Source organism: Spea bombifrons, chromosome 2 (genome assembly GCF_027358695.1).
Source record: "Spea bombifrons isolate aSpeBom1 chromosome 2, aSpeBom1.2.pri, whole genome shotgun sequence".
Classification (NCBI taxonomy): domain Eukaryota; kingdom Metazoa; phylum Chordata; class Amphibia; order Anura; family Pelobatidae; genus Spea; species Spea bombifrons.
Window position 1 is genome coordinate 69,120,857 of NC_071088.1, and position 18,739 is coordinate 69,139,595.

The 18,739-nt window shown below is 41.0% G+C and overlaps 2 protein-coding genes across 3 annotated transcripts in view; both read left to right on the forward strand.

Annotated features, from left to right (window-relative positions):
- The window catches only part of ZMYM4 (zinc finger MYM-type containing 4), a 30,116-nt gene extending 19,263 nt beyond the window's left edge, over positions 1-10,853 (forward strand). Inside the window, exons 12-27 of the mRNA XM_053454682.1 lie at positions 188-338; positions 541-713; positions 1,629-1,779; positions 1,978-2,121; positions 2,566-2,603; positions 2,773-2,917; positions 3,260-3,375; positions 4,245-4,416; positions 4,597-4,776; positions 5,216-5,310; positions 6,054-6,225; positions 6,896-7,047; positions 7,425-7,536; positions 7,747-7,995; positions 8,194-8,323; positions 9,168-10,853. Coding sequence (XP_053310657.1) covers positions 188-338; positions 541-713; positions 1,629-1,779; positions 1,978-2,121; positions 2,566-2,603; positions 2,773-2,917; positions 3,260-3,375; positions 4,245-4,416; positions 4,597-4,776; positions 5,216-5,310; positions 6,054-6,225; positions 6,896-7,047; positions 7,425-7,536; positions 7,747-7,995; positions 8,194-8,323; positions 9,168-9,372 — 2,385 coding nt within the window. The 3' untranslated portion in view covers positions 9,373-10,853. The remainder of the gene's footprint in view (positions 1-187; positions 339-540; positions 714-1,628; positions 1,780-1,977; positions 2,122-2,565; positions 2,604-2,772; positions 2,918-3,259; positions 3,376-4,244; positions 4,417-4,596; positions 4,777-5,215; positions 5,311-6,053; positions 6,226-6,895; positions 7,048-7,424; positions 7,537-7,746; positions 7,996-8,193; positions 8,324-9,167) is intronic.
- A 2,934-nt stretch (positions 10,854-13,787) lies between these two features.
- Positions 13,788-17,684, forward strand: LOC128472743 (zinc finger protein 706-like). 2 transcript variants are annotated; one of them, XM_053454684.1, is made up of 4 exons: positions 13,788-13,978; positions 15,877-16,018; positions 16,230-16,337; positions 17,321-17,684. In XM_053454684.1, the coding sequence occupies exons 2-3, from the start codon at positions 15,887-15,889 to the stop codon at positions 16,323-16,325; spliced, it is 228 nt and encodes a 75-aa protein (XP_053310659.1). In that variant the 5' UTR covers positions 13,788-13,978; positions 15,877-15,886; the 3' UTR covers positions 16,326-16,337; positions 17,321-17,684. The 2 variants fall into 2 exon arrangements, with proteins under 2 accessions (XP_053310659.1, XP_053310658.1); XM_053454683.1 differs by having other exon boundaries at positions 13,800-13,982.
- The last annotated feature ends 1,055 nt before the right edge of the window (positions 17,685-18,739 follow it).

The following is an 18,739-nucleotide window of genomic DNA, read 5'->3' on the forward strand; positions in this document are numbered from 1 at the left end:
AGGAATCAGCACACACCCGAACATGAGGCACAATAAACTTTTCTATATGTCTTGGATTAGCTAAACTTCTAATGGGTATTTAGGTGAACTACTTAACAGTAGGTTTGAAGGAACATTTGCTGAAGCTTCTATTTAGTATTCCTCGATCAGCTATCTAAACAAAAACAAATTTTCTGCTTGCTTTCAGGGTAAAATGTACATGTTCTGTGGGAAAACCTGCTGTGATGAGTACAAGAAAATTAACATGCTCATGGCAATGTGCGAATACTGCAAGATAGACAAGGTAGTAAAGGAGGCTGTTCGCTTTTCAGGAGTAGACAAGATGTTTTGCAGTGAAGGTAAGCCTTGCCCGTTTTCATAAAGGTGAATTTCTTTAAGATTAAAAACACTTTGTCGTAGACCCCAGTCGTACACCCCAGGGCCTTAAAAATGTCCGTCTTGCCCTAGACTGTAGGAACAGCTTAAGGCCGTCGTTTCACTCTGTGTGCCGTTTTTGTCCCATGGACAACGTTACATTGTGTTTGGGGATTTGCTCTCTAGGTTGCAAACTACTTTACAAGCACGACCTGTCAAAGAAGTGGGGCACCCATTGTAAAATGTGCAGCTACTGCTTTCAGACGTCTCCCAAGCTGGCGCGGAATCAGTTTGGAGGGAAAGTAGAAGAGTTCTGTGGGGAGGAGTGCATGTCCAAGTTTACAGTGTTGTTCTACCAGGTAAGCTGTAATCAATCACATTGTGCGCAATGAAGGAACAGGCCCAGCTTAAAATAAATGAAGGAACAGACCCAGCATTTTGCATACTAGACATAGGGGACTTTAACTTTATTTTGGCTGTAATTTTTATGGCGAAGAACATGAGTTATATACATAGAATCATTTACAGAAATATTTTTCCAACTCTAGCTTTTTTCTTTTTTCTTTTTTTTTTTTTAACACCCCACAATGATTTAAAGATCCACTCCAGCCCTGTTTTCATGCTAGGTGCATATTAGAGTGACATTCTAATGTATCCAGATGAGTGCAGGTATTCTTTAGTTATATTGGGTGTTAGAAAATGATACTACTTCCCTAGCTGCTGCTTCTCAAAGCAGTATATGCTCAGTAGCACACCCTTTACAATGAATGAGAGGTATGCTTCCTACCTACAGCCAGAGGAGGGGTAGAAATACAATTTAGGCGACCATTTCTTTTAAGTATATGTAGATAGACCCTTTTAGAGAAGATCTTTTGACTGTGTAGGAGGATCAGTGAAATTGATCTTTGTCAAGCGTTAAGAAATACACATATACAATCTTTACTTTTAGAAAATGAACAAGTTCATGCCCTTAAAGGTGCCCTTTAAATTTGTTAGGGCAATAATTAAAAAACAGAGGACCATGAGTTTTTCCTGCTATAATAGTTTGTTGCCTTTCTATAATGCAGTGCTAGGGCAAGTACATTGCTTTAACAGGGGAAACATGCTAGGGTTTGCCTTTTTATCATCTATAGTAGAGCCAGTGATTTGCAACAGGACATCTCCTGATAGTTCCCTCAGTGTCCATTTTATTTATAAAGACATTAACTGCTGAACTATTTTCTGTCTTACCGTTGTGGTTATAATTACTTTTCTCGCCTTTCCCTCTCTGTCAGATGGGAAAATGTGATGGCTGTAAACGGCAGGGCAAGTTGAGCGAGTGTCTCAAATGGAAAGGTGAAGTAAAGCACTTCTGCAACTTGCTCTGCATCCTGATGTTCTGCAACCAACAATGCACACCCGAGCCTTCCCCAGCCAATAACACAGGTATAAATAAGAAAGCGGGCACTTGTCCCTGATTGAGGATCACCATCTCTCTTAACTAATAGTCTCCTGAATGAATGGGGTCTTTAGTGGGGACATAGGCCAGTGCAGTAGGGGGCAAAACTTAAGCCTTTATCATGTACAATGATCAGTGTCCATGTATATTTTGGGAAACATGATGGAGCTGTGTTTTTCTTTCAGCAAACGTCCCCATGGTACCAGCAGTACCAGCATCAACAGTCTCTACAGGCACCAAGGATTCAACTCCAGTCATTGCTAACGTAGTGTCTCTGGCAAGCACGCCTGCAGCACAGCCCACCGCTAACTCTACCAACGTCTTGCAGGGTACGAGCATATTACCGACATCAAATGCAGATCTCGTTGTGGTTATATATAGTATCTTGTGAATATCTAATGGCATCAGCCGACTGAAAAGAGCTTTCAAGAATCAATGATTTGTATGAAAAATGCATATCAATGGCCATGTCAGTTTCCTTGGTTCACCTTATGCATGTCAACTGATGATGGCGTTCATGTCACTGTATCGTGTATCTTGCTGTTAAATCCAGTGAGGTGTTGGTGTATCTTTTTGACCAAGGCTTTCAAGCTAGGTCAGTTACTGGAACCTAGCCCACAGGTTTATCAGCAAGTTATTTTTTTTAACCATTTTATTTTATGGATTGTGAATCGGGATTATTTTGTCAACATATTATAATGTGCGTGAAAGTTGTGCTAATATAATCTATATATTCCTTCTCACTGCTGTTTTCACTTTGCCACTCTTTCCAGGTGCTGTACCAACTGTGATGGCAAAAATCATTGGGGATGTAAGTTACCAGTGTTTAAGCGAACTTCCTTTGGATGTGAACCACCAATTGTGCTCTCTTGAATACTGTGTGGACATCGTGCCAGTGTATAAATGCAGGATAAATATTGATGCGACTTTTTAGGTTGCACCACAATTCACACTGTCATGTTTATTCTTAAATATTTCAGGCAAGTACCCAGACAGATGCCCTCAAACTCCCTCCTTCTCAACCTCCAAGGCTCCTCAAGAACAAAGCCTTGCTCTGCAAACCTATTACACAGACCAAGGCGACCTCGTGCAAACCTCACACTCAGCACAAGGAGTGTCAGACAGGTACGTTTAATTACAATGTGTTCTCTCTCAGATGAACAGTCTAGGTGCTGTTGAGGTTGGTGTGCAGAGTGCATACTGTGCCCATTGTGGGTCACTTGTCTTTTTGGAAATTATCCTTGGGACTATTGGTTAGATCTTACTTACCTTAGCTGGTAGAGTTTAGCAATTTATCTGGCAGACTTACCTGGATCTGAAAGAAGGCCAGGCATGTAATAACTGCTCATATATGGGAGAAAACCAGAAGATTGTGTGGGCTAGAGAGTTATAGTCTCACATCAGATTGTGTGTGTTGCTATTGTTTTCAAAGTTTTCTGACCATTGTAATTGGTTTTGTTTCTGCAGAAAGTGATGGGCAGCCGCAGATCTTTGTGCTTCCGGTACCCGTGCCAGTCTTTGTTCCTGTGCCCATGCATCTATACTCCCAGTATGCCCCAGTCCCACTGAGCATGCCTTTTCCTGTGAGTATCCTTTTGTAATACAGTAACTTTAGCCAATGTTTACATCAGCTGAAGGGTTATGACAATACACGTAAACCATGTACCAACAAACCTGTCATAGGTTGGGAAGAAACCCACGTCAAATACTAACAGGATTCATATGGGTTATCTAACCTGGTAACAACAGAATAGAAACCTGAAGTGAAATCCTGCATCTAAAAATCCTAAGCATCTCACACACTCAGTGTCTATCTATTAGAAGTAGAAAACGGCAAACTATTAGTTAATTAGCAGTATTTCTGTCCTCACTGCTCCTGTGTCTAGCTCTTAACTCTTAATGCTCCAGCATGGACTGGAAAAGCTATTGGAACTTCATCTGCCTTACCTCTAATTCATATCACTGGACTGCAAAAAAAAAAATATTATCTGAACCAACGTGCGTTTCCCCATAGTGTTCACTATGCTTTCATCTGGGGATTAAGCACCCTGCTGAAAGCATGGTGAACACTATGTGGAAGTGCATTTTTGGTAAGATAATATATCTAATTTTGGAAGAGAAGATACATGAACCAGTAAAAAGTCTAAATGTAAATTTTGGAATATTGCTTGTTGTTTTAGGCAAATAATATAACTGTTATGGGGAAAGACAATTGGAATCCTAGGGTTGTATAGGTACCACTTATCTGTATTAATGCTACTCTATATAATAGGTAGGTTGTGTTCTAATCAGCAGAGCTTGGGTCAGAGAGCCAGCTTCATTGAATGTCCAGCAGTTTTGTATTGTGGTATAGATATCCAGTGTGCTGGAAATCCATGATAAACAGCTTAGATTTCTGCTCGGCTTTCTGGAGGTTGCCTAACCTTTACTTGCTCTTTGGCTTTTTCTATAGGTTCCCGTACCCATGCTGATCCCTACAACTCTAGATAATGCTGATAAAATCATAGATGCCATTGCAGACTTAAAGGAAAAAGTCCCATCTGATCCCTTTGAGGCAGACATACTTCAGATGGCAGAAATGATTGCAGAGGATGAAGAGAAGGAGAAAACCCTATCACATGGAGGTTAGTGAATAATCACCTTGAAGAAAAAAAATCAACATCAAAGTCAGAGATGGAACGTGAGAGCAAACCATGATCATGCTGGTTCTGCCACCTGAAAGATAATTAACACTGTATTACTCCTCTATCTGAGCTTTAACGAAGTGTTTTGGATTTCAAGAAGTGATTTTGATTTCATCATAGACCAAGGAAGCACATACAGCGGGGATTTGGAGTCTGAAGCTGTATCTACACCTCACAGCTGGGAAGATGAATTAAACCACTACACTATGAGGTCTAATAACATTCCCGAGCCTGACACTGACCTACGGCAGCTCTCCAGAGTTGGGACAGAGCAGGATCTTGAAGCTGACTTCCCAACAGGCATGTCTTGGCTTCAGAAAAACTCCCATATCCTTGTGTGATAGACCGGAATGCCCCAGTTCCTTACCCTTCCAGTCTTGCAAATGGCCAGTGTATGTAAATGCATGCAACACTTAGAGGCGTCATCCCTTATTCTATAATACTAGTTTAGCATATAATGCAACGCAACAACAAATAAATGAAGTGCACTCCATTATGTATCTGCTCTGTGCTCGGGAATACAATGCATGTACTATTTGTTGCTATATTTGAACACTTTTGGTTTGATTAAAAAATCACAAAAGGCCTGCAAATTTCCCACACGAGTAAATGCTGTAGCTTAAACAACATATACACAGCTAAAAGTGAGGTATACAGACAGTACGGCAGATATACAGATATAAGTTAATGCAGTGTTTTGGTTTTTTTCTTTTAACTTTTTGTCTTCTGGCATTTCTAGAAGTATTTGATCCACTAAGCAAGGGCTCCAGTCTCTTTGCCCGCTCTCGGGCTAGACGAAAACACAGGGACGGCTTCCCACAACCAAAGAGAAGGGTGAGTGCATGCCCCAGATTATTGCTCTTCTATATTGTATGTTATTTGGGTCGGTTTTGTATAGAGGTTAGGAGAATGTGACTGCTACAAAGGTCTCATTCCAACGCTGTATGTACCGTATTGGCTCGATTACACAAATACATAGATATACCACTCTGCCCGCCATGATATGCTTTATGCCCCCTGATAATGTCACTCTGCCCCCTACATATGCCACGCCCCAGACTTACCAATGCACCCCCAGACTCCCTGGTGTCTAGCAGGGTTGGCTGGTGGACATCTGCGCGATGCACGTAGACAACCTCTGCTGCCAGCACTTTCACCGGGGCTTCTATGGCGGAGCACCAGAAGGTTATGTCACGCCGGTGCTCTACCATATAAGTCCTGGCGGAAGTGCCGGGAGCGGAGGTTGTCTATGTGCATCGTGCAGACCTCCACCGACTGCCGGAGAGGAGCATCCAGGTCCCCTGCAACTCTGCGGGGGATCTGGATCCTAACCCTGGTGGTTGCCTGCAGCAGGGATAAATGAAAAAGAAAAAAAGAAATCTCCCGCCCAGCGCCTGGAACTGCATATCCCAGGCATCGGGCGATATGAATTGCGCGTCCCTGTGCGGCCTATATTCGGGCCAATTTAGTGCAGCCAGAGATTATTTCCTCTGCAAAACTCAGGAAAAAAGTGGCAGACTTTTCTGACTTAATTTTGTGTATCTTGCATTAGTTTCTTTCTGTTTTCAATTTTTTAGGGCCGGAAGAAGTCAGTAGTGGCTGTGGAGCCACGAAACCTCATGCAGGGATCTTACCCTGGGTGCTCTGTGCTAGGCTCCACGTTAAAATATATGTATGGGGTCAATGCCTGGAAGAACTGGGTGAGGTGGAAAAATGCACAAGAAGAAACAGAAGATGTAAAGTTTGGGGGTACGTAAAAATGCAAATAGAATTTCGGTAGTAAATACGGTTTTCTCTTTTAAGTAAAAAAATAAAAATGTTCTGACCGTTGGAAAGAGTGTAGACTCTTGGGGGAGATTTGCCCATAGCCCTACCTTCCCTCTAACCACATCCTTCCTTTCTTCTCACCCTGTAAGGACTCTCAGATGCGCCAATATCCTCCCCCTCCAAGCTGCAGTGTGTGGAGGAGGGAGACCATTCCCAAACTCATGAAAATTCTGGAGGTGACATAAGATATATATTTTCTAAATCACTGGTGTTTGGGTTTTAAAATGCGGGTGTTTTTTTTTTTTGCACACACATTGTGTGATATGGTCCTAGACGTACCATGGTGAGAGAAACACATTTTTTTTCGTGAGAATGAATCTGGTTTTATGGATTACCCGCTAAACATTAACTTCCTACGTGTTTATGAGGTTACCATGTTTTGCGTGTGTGTTCTGGGTTGCACCAGATGTGAAATGTAAGCTGTATAGATCTATAGAATGCAAACTGGAATTAAAATGTATGAGAACTGGATATAGGATCACTGGGGTTTGAGGCCACCATATGCACGACATTATCTTGTTTTAATTATTCATCCATAGTCAAAAAGAAAAAAGGATGTCACATCTGGGCCTCTTACGTTTTTTCTTTACAGTGCGGCCCGTGAAGCTGAAGGAAGACGTTTTGTCCTGCACCTTTGCAGAACTTAGCTACGGTCTGTGTCAGTTCATACAGGAGGTACGACGGCCTAATGGTGAGAAGTACAATGCGGACAGCATCTTGTACCTGTGCCTTGGCGTCCAGCAGGTAATCCTCACACATGCTACAATCTATCTATCGCCTCACTAGTTGGTGTCTTAAGACTGATTCTCCAAACGTTTGTGATGCATAATTTTCATCTTCTGAAAGAAGGGGTATTGACTCCCTTTTGCGGCTAATTTTTTTTTATCGGTCTGATTTATCAGTTGCATGTTGGTGAACGCAAAGCCTCTTGAAGATATAATGAACCACTTGTATGTTTCTTCTTAGTAGTGGCTGTTTTCCTAATGCCTTGACAAGCTACTGGCAGAAAACGGTTCTACTCCTATTAGTTCTACATATAAATGGAGAACGCATAATCTTGCTCTTGTTTCCTATGAGTCAGCCATTAGTTTTACCTTTCCTATTTTCTTCATCTTCTCTAGTACCTATTCGAGAATGGAAGGATAGACAGTCTTTTTACAGAGCCCTACTCCAGATTCATGGTGGAACTGACGAAGCTACTAAAGAATTGGCATCCACCCGTATTAGCTAACGGTACGTGTAATGAGAAATTGTGAAGCGGTACAGTTCATGCGCTCGCCATACCAGCCGATAGAATCTTGCTGCTGATTGTGCTGAAATGTGCCACGTGTTTTTGGTAAAAGCCCTTCTCTATGAATATCTGGCCATTGTTCCGCTGTAGCGACATATTTAAGGTTAGTTATGCACGATTAAGTAATTGGTTCCACAAATATATAATTACAGGTTACATGCTTTCAAGGATTGAAGAGGAGCATCTGTGGGAATGCAAGCAGCTTGGGGCCTACTCACCTACTGTCCTTCTCAATACCCTCCTCTTCTTTACCACCAAATACTTTCAGTTAAAGACTGTGAGTGAGCACCAGCAACTCTCTTTTGCCTACGTCATGAGGCGCACAAAGACAGCGAAATACAATACAAAGATCACTTATCTTCGTTTCATCCCACCATACCACAAGCCTGAGGTGGAGCACGGTAAGTGTGACAACCTTATGTCTATGGGGTGGGACTTCCCACGGCTGTATTCATTCAGGAATAAGCTAGTCTTAGGTAGTCTAGGTATTGTAAATTTCCCCACGGTTTATGGGTTTGTCTTGTGTCCTTGGAAGAGTTTTTAATGTTTAGCTTGTATGCTAAGATATCTTTGGAATCTTCTATTGGTCCCTGCTGCAGACAAATTAGCAATGGGAAAGAGGAAACGAGTGGAAGACGAGGATGGACCGTTTGTAATGGAGATGGCGGAAAACACAGACAACCCTCTCAGGTGCCCAGTGAGGCTTTATGAATTTTACTTGTCCAAATGGTAAGTTGTAAAATTTTTGCTTCTGATTGCATGATTTGTGTATATTGAAAGTGTATTTGTGCTACAGTAGTCAAATTGTGTTGAGGGGTTTAAAGTGCGCTTTGTCCTTCTTAAGACTATCCTCATAACTCTTGTTGTAGAGTAGTGAATTCAATATCTTCCTGTTGTTGCTATCTGTTCAAATTCTGCATGGTTATTTTCCCCATTAAGCCATCTTGTCCCTGTTAATTTGCATGGGAGACCAGGGTTTCTTTTGACAGCATCGCTGGCTCCCTGCTGACCATAGTTTGTTATGGCTGCCGGCACAAGCGCCTGTAAGCAGTTACATAAAGAAGTGCCCTATTCCTTCCAGGAGACCTCATTGCTGACATCAGCTGGAAGGTCACAGGAGGACGGGATATCCCCTGCAGGGTTTGTCTAGACCTTGCTGGGATATCCTATTGCTTTACCTGCTAGCCGATCGCATTCATTGCAATCACAGTGATAACAGTGCTGGGGGATTGAAGAAAAGACGGTAAAAAACAATGTTTCTCCCTCTTTCCAGGAAAGCGAATTTTTTTTTTTTCTTTTTTGCAAAACAAAATAAAAGTGAAAAATAAACCATACATAAAATGACCTAACATAAGGCATTGTGGTACAGAAGTAGATGATTGCCCTGCTCCTATTATTTTAAGAGTTGTTCTTGTAAGGCTGTTTATCGACCAACACGTGCATAATCTAAAAACTGTGGATGCATAATATATAACATAAATATATACATAAATGTATAACTTTGCTTTACAGCCTTGTTTTCAGCCCTACTGTTGCTTCACACTCCACCTCTTTCTTATTGTACCCCAAGCAGTTCTGAAAGCGTGAAGCAGCGGAGTGACGTCTTCTACCTGCAACCAGAGCGTTCGTGTGTGCCGAACAGCCCCATGTGGTTTTCCAACATGCCCATTGATCCAGGCACGTTAGACAGCATGCTGACCCGCATTCTCATGGTGCGAGAAGTTCACGAGGAGCTGACCAAAGCAAAAGAGGACTCGGACGTGGAATTATCTGATTAACAGGATGTCAGGTCCTCCCATCTCTCCTTCTCTAAGCCTCCAGCCAACCCACCCTCTACGCAAGGCAGGACAAGCACTGGACTGTGAATGAAACATCCTTGCCCTGTAAACCCATCCACTACTTCTCTGAAGTTTTTTTTTCTTCTCCTCTTGAATACTTTTGTGTATAGAAAATGTTCCCTGCTGGATCCAAGTGAAAGTAGGGACACGGGCGTCTTCAATCTCAGCTGTGGGAAACTGAGCACAGTGATGAGGATAGGACTCCACAATGCAGAAGTGTAACACCGGAGAAAAGGTGCTACACCCATCATGTGAACTTTAATAGCTTTTTAACTGGAGCTCAAGGGAGTTGATTTTTAACCCATTGTGTTGCCAAACGGTCATGTGCTCTGCTTTGAGATGGGCAGCCTAATGGGTTAAGACATAATCTCTTTTGTACTAGTGTTCAGTGGGGTATGTATAAAGGCACCCATAATACTACAAGGAATTTCTAAAGCTATATAAACTATGTGGCAAACCCCCCCGGACCTTTTTTTAGAGGGTTTCAGTATCATAACACACACTCTGCCATAACTTTACCTGCTATTTGTGATGGTCGCGAGAGACAGGTTTCATCGCCTGCCGGTCTTCTCGCACACGGACTTTCCCTTGCACTTGAAAACGGGACACCTAACACGACAGAAACTGGGAGGCTTGTAATACAGAACAGTTAATTCTACCACTAGACCAGGCTTGACACTCTCCTTAAACTGTCACCAAAAAGCAGGCTTACATAGGATTCCAGGCGATAGGATACATTTCATGTTACCAATACAAATTTTAATTATGCCACAAGACCATTATTATGTTCAAGTGCTGGCTTTCACCGGTCGAGGGAAGGGTTCAATCACGCCGTTTACTTCGATCCCAAACCATGTAGCCAATAGTGAAACTTTATTTTTAGCAAAAGAAATTGACAGTAGAACATTGTAAATGCATATATATGTATATGTATGTATATGTAACCCCACAAATTTAAGTTGTGTTCCACTAATCACAGTGATATGTATAGTAGGATAAAAGAAGGTGTGCATAGCTTTTTCACTACTTATTAGCAGGAGAAGTTAATGGCGGTTGCGTCTTTGAAAAGGGTTTCTTAATGCTGTAGCGACCAATAGAATATTCCTGCTGTTTGTGCTGTTCTACTGGTTGCTATGGCGATACGGTCATTATTTCAGGTTTGCATTATGATCCCTTTTTTAATACATCAATCATAAACTGATTCAAGAAATGTTTTACATTACCAAACATATCAGTGTTGCTTCCAGTGATCTTAAGTAGATTCTCTTCCTTGGACATTGCGAATGTAAGAATTCACTGAAACTCTGAATATTGAGCAATCAACCCCCCCACCACTACCACCCATGGGCATTTTGGCCGATTCTCCCAGTTTCTCATTTAGGTAGGCAAAATACTACATATTTTGATGACATCAGAAATAACGTTCTCATTGTTCAGAGGTAGTTAATGGCCTGTCTCACAGAACACGCTCGCCACCAAGATCGAGCCTATGGTTAAGATGCAGAGTTATTGGAATCCAGATATCACTGTATATCTTTCACCTCCCAAAGGGAATTGCTACATGTTGCAGCGCAATGTGTTCCAGAGTCCTTTGGTTGCAACTGGTTGAAACTTAGTTTTTCTTTACCTGACCCCTCATTCATATTTTTTTTTTTTCCTTTTATTTTTTTTTTTTTTTTTTAGCAGTAACAGAGTTTATTATAAGACAAATGTAGTCCTTTCCGATTTTGTGTATCTGTTAGTTCTTATCTTGCTTGTACAATAAATCACCAGTTGTGTTTTTAATGCACAGAGCTGTGTGGCTGAAGTAAAAATTAAAAGTATACAATTTTTTTATTAATTTACTCGTTTTCTACTAAAGCTGTTTAATTGGTTTCCCTTCTGATCCCTTTCTAGTATGTTAAACAAAAAAAATACATAGAATTGTACATTGATCGCCTGGTGATTAGGCTGGCCTATTGGTTGTAACGGTGATAAGACCGCTATTTTAGCTTTCCGCCATAATCAATTTTATATATATATATATATCATCTATAGCCTCTAAGAGGGAATTGATTCAAGAAACATTACCAAACATACCACGGTAGGTTTTATAGGGGCCTCTTTACTTGGACTTGAAATTGAACAATCATCCCTCCTGTTGGGCATTAACAAATATTCTTCCAGTTTCTCATTTAGAAAATGTTAGGCATATATTATTGTCATCAGCTAGAAATTAAAAATATGGCTAAACAATATCTAAACTGCACCTTCAGATGTGGTTATGACCAGTTTCATCTCAAGATAGGAATAATAACCGTTAGAAAAAAAGTTAATTCTGTTAAACCTGATGCATTTGCAGTGGCGTAATTCTAGGGGGCCTGGGCAGCATCTGCAACCGCTTATTCCTGTCTTCCTCCTTACCACTTCAAAATTGTTCAGAAAGGGCCCTTCCAACCTGGACCGCACTGGTCCAGGTCAGAAGGACCATTTCTAAACAATTTTGAACTGGCATGCAGCGGGGTCACGTTACATCATGTGACCCCCCGTGGTGCAAACAGCGGACCATAATCTGCAGAAGAGGTAAGGGGGTGCTGGCTGGAGGAAGGGGTTATGTATGTTTGTAAGCATGTGATCATGGATGTATAAAAGTGTGTGTGCATTTTTGTGGATGTATAAAGGTGTGTATGTGTGTGAGAGCATGGATGTGTAAGTGGTGTTAGGTGGAGTGCGTATTAGCATGAGTGGTGTGAGGAGGGAGTGTGTGTGTGTTAGCATGTGTAAATTTGTGTGTATAAATGTGTTTACATATGTATGCCATAGTGTATGTTGCAGGGGGCAAGTGCCAATGAGAGCACAGGCAGGCTGTTTTGGGGGCACTGATAAGCTTCTTGGGGCAAAGGTGGCACTCACAAGCTGTTTGAGGGCAAAATGTGGCACTATGGGACATGTTGCTTGGTGAAGTTGGGGGGGTCCTGCGGTTTCTAGTTACGCCCCTGCGCATTTGACATAATGGTTTCCCTTACTTTTTAATATTAGCTATTCATATTTTTAGGCAGTTATCACATGTAAGATTCACCATTAGACAAAATCAAATAAATTCAAACTAAAGTATTATCCAGATATTACACATTTAAGCAATCTTTGCAATACCTCCCCCTAATTTTACAATCAAAACTTACCTCACTCTATACATATTTTTCACCATTGGAGTTGTTACCTTGACGAGGATGGGTGTAATACAGACTTTGTAACAGACATTTCACAAAGTATACAAGGTCCTGGTACAGAGACTTCGCCTCTCCCTGACGTGAAAATAACTGACCTACTAGTCGTCATGTCAGACTAATAAAATAGTATTAGTATTAGATGTTTGATACTCGTGTTTTTATTTTTCATTTTACTGTTGGTTCTTCAGTCCTACATGTCATCTAGTATTCTAGATCTTTTGTTTACGGTTGGTCTGCACACTGTAGACTAAGAGTAGATTATCACCTAATAAATATGGTGGTCTCGTAACATGACCACTGGAAAAGAAGGTAATAAAGTGTGCTTTTTTTGTCTTGCTGGACCACCTGGAAGAAGCGTTGCATTGGTTGCTCGCACTGTGGTATAATTGCACCCCTGTAGTTATGTTGGTACTGTACAGATTCAAGTTAATTAGTATGCTTTTATGGAATCTACCAATGGGAGAGGTATCGCCTTCTCTATTAGGCGCATCAAGTGTCATTTTATTAGTGTATTATTTACTGCTAGTTGTGACCATTGCCCTCCATCGGTTTTGCGGTTGCCTTTCCCCAATGCACCCTTTTCCACTGAGTGCATTTTGGAGCAAAGCAATGATAAATAATGAATGAGCAAGGTTCAGGAGCTTTCATCACTGAACCTACAGCTTGTTATGAATGTAAAAGCGGACCTTCCAGGATAAAACCCCATTAAGTCCTTTGGAGTTAGCAAAAAAGAGTTCCCATATAAGAGAAGACAAATACAGTAAGGGCATACGTGGATTGTAAAATATGTGAACTTGGCATGAGCTGCCACAGAAATTGGTGCATGCTAGGGGCAAGGTCCCTTGGTTCACCATATAACACATATACATAGGCCACTTTCACACTGTAACTTGTTACCATGGTAACATTGATTTTAGTCGGAGTGAAAACGAACATCAAAACTGACAGCAGTAACACGTCAAGGCCTACTGGTACACAAAAAAACAGCCCTCAACAACAGAGCTAAAACACCGGAAACAAAGCATTAACGTTACCTTCCGCTATGTTTTATAAGCATTGGCAGCACACGTAACGCGACCCACGCTAGTATTTTGGACCAGTATAACGTGGGCGTGACGTACGCTCTAGCCCGCTCGGCCTCTGACTTCTATGGTATCTGTTGCCAAGCAACGCCTTTGTTCTGAGCAAGGTAGGAAGTGGCGTCTTCTCTAAACTGGCAGCAGCCGGAACATCCCGGATCTGACCGCCGCCTGCGCTGTCGCGATTAAACGTGATTTGGGTATCGCGACAGGGAAGCCCTGAGAGGCGGAGGTCTTCGTGGCCGCGAGGGTGAAGAGGTTGGTAAGTGCCTTATCCGATCGTTATGCCTGGGGATAGTAGCGAAGTATGAGGCTATGAGATGTATGGAACGGCATGTGGAAAATGTTATTTCTCTCGTGCGGATAATGTATATGGCAGCCATGTTTGCGGTGTGCATGCATGGGTTTCTAACCAATGCTCGCCTGTACACATGAACAGATGCCGTAGGTGGTGTGGCCTGGCCGTTATCTGAGGTACCGACAGCCATGCTTATTGCCTGCTTTAGCGTGATTTGTGCCGTGCATCAACACGGCTAGAATACAATACAATACCCAGCGGCGTGCGTGTATCTAGTGGCTTCTCCCTCGGTGGCAGGTAAAATATACACTGACTGATGCGTGTGAGCCGTATACATCGCTCTTAGGTATTTCTGTAAGTGAGTTGTGAGGCGGGCGAAATTTCACAGTTATTTCTCTAATGGCTGATTTGGCCAAAGTTACATCTCGATTTAACACACACTTTTATTGGTTCGCTGGCATGGTGAGCAAATTTAAAGGTGCTGTTCCACTTAGGCACGTTGCAGTCTCTATTGTACTAAAAAATACAGGATTAAACTAACGAAGAGTCTTGTAATAACTGTTTCTAAGGGCAACAGCGTTCCTGTAACTGTTTGTGTCACATGACAAGTGTTCCCGGGAATCTGACATCATTAACTATTTGTTTCGGAGAATGGTTTGGCTCTCCGGTGGTGCTAAACATGTCTCTAATTGCTTTTAGTCTGAAAAGCTTTACGTTCTGCGCCGTAAGCTAATTGATGTGGCAAGTTTCCCGGACAAACACGGGTCTGCGTCTAAATCGCACATTCTTTCTTTTTTTGAGCTTTTTAGGATTTGCTTCTTGGTAAATACGGAAGTTAATTACCAGTAATATTGAAATTTTGTTTAATAAACAGCAGTCAGGTCGTTGACATAAATAAGATGGCAATATATACATTGTTTTCTGTTTTTGTCAGCATCTGTTGGTTACATACAAAGGCAATGAAGAACTAATTGATCAATGAATTGTACGTATCAGCTTGTACCTAAATCGCTACCCCAGGGCTCAAGAAAACCTGAGCGTAAGGTCGCCATGGCGACTGGAAACCACTTCCTGGTGCCCAGGGTTTTGCAGGGCAAGGGGATAAAAACTGCCCAGGGCTGTCATTGTGAATCCGGCACCCTATGCTTTCCTGCAGGGGTGTTGTGCCGCGAGGCGCCCAGCACAGGCACACTACAAATTCTTGCTTTGTTTTGTGTGTAAATGTATTTAACATGTATTCATTGTCTATTAAAGTTAAGGCATTATGAAAAAATACTCTTATTACTTCAATATGCATTCACTTGTACACTTACACGTACCTGAGGTAGAAACTGTAGCTCTGCTGATCCCCCACCTCTTCCATGATCTGATGACACTGATTCTTGCCATTAATGCTCTGCATTGAAATTGATGGGAGCGTTTTCTGCTTCTGCATTCGGGGGTCTGATCGGGCCTGTCACAACATATTTTTATGGATTTGGGATATTATTCATCGTTTGACTATTGTACGCTGCTGGTAGACCTAGCGGAAGGCTCGGTGGAAAAGCCTTGTAGCACAGCGTTTCATCTGTGCAATTTATATTAAGTTTAGGAAGTGCCTGTGGATAAGGGTGCTTGTTAGGGAGGCAATGTCAGGGATGTGGAGTGGAGGTAGATGCTCTGCTTGTCAGAGACGTCTAGACTATATAGGCATAAGATTGATGTAAAAGAGCATTTAGGGTTGGAGAGTGCGGCAGAATCGGAACAGCGGAGTATAGATTTTAAAAATATATATATATATTTTTTTTCCCAAATGTGAATTTTTGTTAAAAACTGATAGTAAGTTGGATTCATACTTGGAAATCTGAATTTGATACAGACTTGGCAGCATGGCTCGGGGGCAGCAGAAGATCCAATCCCAACAAAAGAATGCCAAAAAGCAGGCGGAGAAGAAGAAACATGGCTGTGATCAGAAGGCTGCAGCCAAAGCTGCACTGGTCTTCACGTGCCCAGTGTGCCGGGTAAGACTTTTCTCTATCTCCCTCGCTTACTGCTCGGACTGTGTAATTATATTTGTTACAGTATTTCTTATTTTGTCTTTTAACACTTAGAACTTCAGAACTGTGACATTTCTTTGTCAAATGTAACACAACTCTGGCTATCTGTTAATGCACTCTATGGTGGCTTGTGTATCGGTAGAGTTGCTTTACTATTGTGGTTTACTTCTTTCAGACACAGATGCCAGACCCCAAAACATTCAAGCAGCACTTTGAGAGCAAGCATCCCAAGTCCCCAATGCCCCCTGAACTAGCGGACGTGCAAGCGTAGTGTGATCTTGTGGTGAGTGTCATGTACTGCATTGTTAATAAGTAATAAATAGCTAATCTGTTTTTTTGTTTTGTTTTTTGGTATTTTTCAGTCCTATTTAGACACACTGTTTCACCCCAGTTCTCTAGAAGTGTAGCTTGATGAAGACGTGTCATGAATATTTCTATCTAAAATGGAAAGATATTTAGTTTACTGCTGGAAATGGTGCCAAAAACTATACATTTAATTTAACAGAATATAGTTTAATTTGACCGCTGTCATGTGTGCACTGCAGAAGGATGCTATACATGGCGTCGCCTTGTTGGACTAGAACTTATTTTGTGAAGTATTTTCCATTTGTGCTTTGTGGTAACGCTTTAGTTCATATTCCTCTCTGTACTCCTTTTATGACACAAAATGTTTTTTTTTATTTTTATAAAAAAAACTGCATAAAGATGTGGTTATATTTGAGTAGTTTTGTCATCAAGTTAATGCTAAAATTGTATGCATGTTGCGTAATGATACATAGTAATGAAAAAGCTATCCTTTATACACACTACTGTATACATCTACCTCACAGACACAACTCTTAGTATTCTACCTGGGTATATAGGTTAGTCTGTGAGGTACTGAGAAATTTAAAGTAGAACATCTGTTCTATTCCATAGATGTAATAAAAAAAAAAAAACCATTGTGGTTCCATAGAATTCAATATGTAATCATTGTTAAAAGTTCCATTCAGCCAGTCTTGAACATGGTACAGTTATTTGCCACCCTAGATGAGGATGGTAATGAAAGTAGAAGATGCCAACGCCTTTCTTGTGGGAAATCTGTCAAAAAATGATTTGTATATCAGCTGGTTGTACTTAATTTGTCTTCTGTACCCTGTTGTGTGTACTGTTAAAATTGCATTGTGTAATTTTATTTAAGTAACAGGGTGCTATTTTTAAGCCCTTCCCTTGGACAGTTAACACATTCCTATTTTACAGGTATTTATGTATTTTGCTCTCTTTCAGATTTGTCCTCAGCTGATGAATGCACTGATTGGCATGGGTTTGGCATCAAAAGGGGCCCCCCTTCTTCCATTCTGTTCCTTTTCCTCACCTTACCTATCCTGATTTAAGCAAACATGAGAGAAGTGGGAATATCTGGACTGTCGCCACTATGGTTACTATTGACTTGCAGGATAGCCTTATACCCCATGTGGAATGGGTTACCAGACGGAGTGTTTGATGGGTGTTTGGGGGTTAATTTCTAGTACACACATGGAGTTATTTTAAAACCAAGCCAGTTTATTATATAGACTTATGATTAGCCCTTCTGCGCTTTGATAATACAGCAGTGGTTTGGTGGTGTGGACTGATACGCTTTGCGTAAGAATGTGGGAAAAGATGATCTGCCATTCCATCTCTCGTTTAGCATGTTAAATTCTTTACTGCCTTGATTTTATTTTGTCGATATTTTGCTATGGAATTTCTCAGTAGCAAATGTATATACACACCACATTTATTACTAGAAACCTAAATTTTGCTTTCTTTCTACTTTTCATGATATAAGATAGTATATTTGTAGGTCATTGTTTCAACTCTTGATTTCTCATTCATACTAGTGCATAAATTATGAATTTAGTGTACATTCATATCATCCATTTTTGGCTAGTTGTTCCCAACCTCTCTACTAATGTCTGACTATACAAAGCGTACAGAATGGGCTGAAATGCGAATTTAAATTACAGCTCTTGGTTTTCTTTACCATGTGTTGTGCCAACCAGACTATGGTACACTGCCATTACTGCAGCAGGATTAAACCACTTAATGACATTTAACCTCCTATTTGCCAAAATTTGCCTATTTGTAGAACTGAGGTCTGTTTTGGTGGAATAATGTCCCAGACAGCATGACTGGCATCCTAGTTGCTACAAAAAGTGCACATGTTCCTATATCTTTGAAGGAACGACTAACCTGTATTTGAGTGGGGGGGCAACCTACTACTTGGGGGCTCCTTTGTTTATTCCTCAGTTCATTCCTTCGCCTTTTTGAATAATCATTAAGGTAGCATTTTGTTAACTAATTTTGTAAAACCTACAATGTCCTTTTTTTCTTTGCTTAGTTTTGTGTAATTTAATATTGGACATAAATTGCAGAACTTCTGGGCTTTTTTGAATATTTCTATTATACCATCACTTTACCTCATATTATATTATAACTCATATTAGACCTACAACATTTTTAACATGACCCAGTCATCATAAATAAACTTGATTTTTATTCAGCAGAGGATAGAATGTTATGTTGGATTAATGTTTTCCAACACTTACGATTTCAAGCTCTCCATTGAAAAAAATATTACAAGGTAAAAGAGGAAGTGATATGGCTTGCTATTGATACGGTAGCTTTCATCGAGATTTAGAAGTGGTTTTCTTATTGTGGGTCATA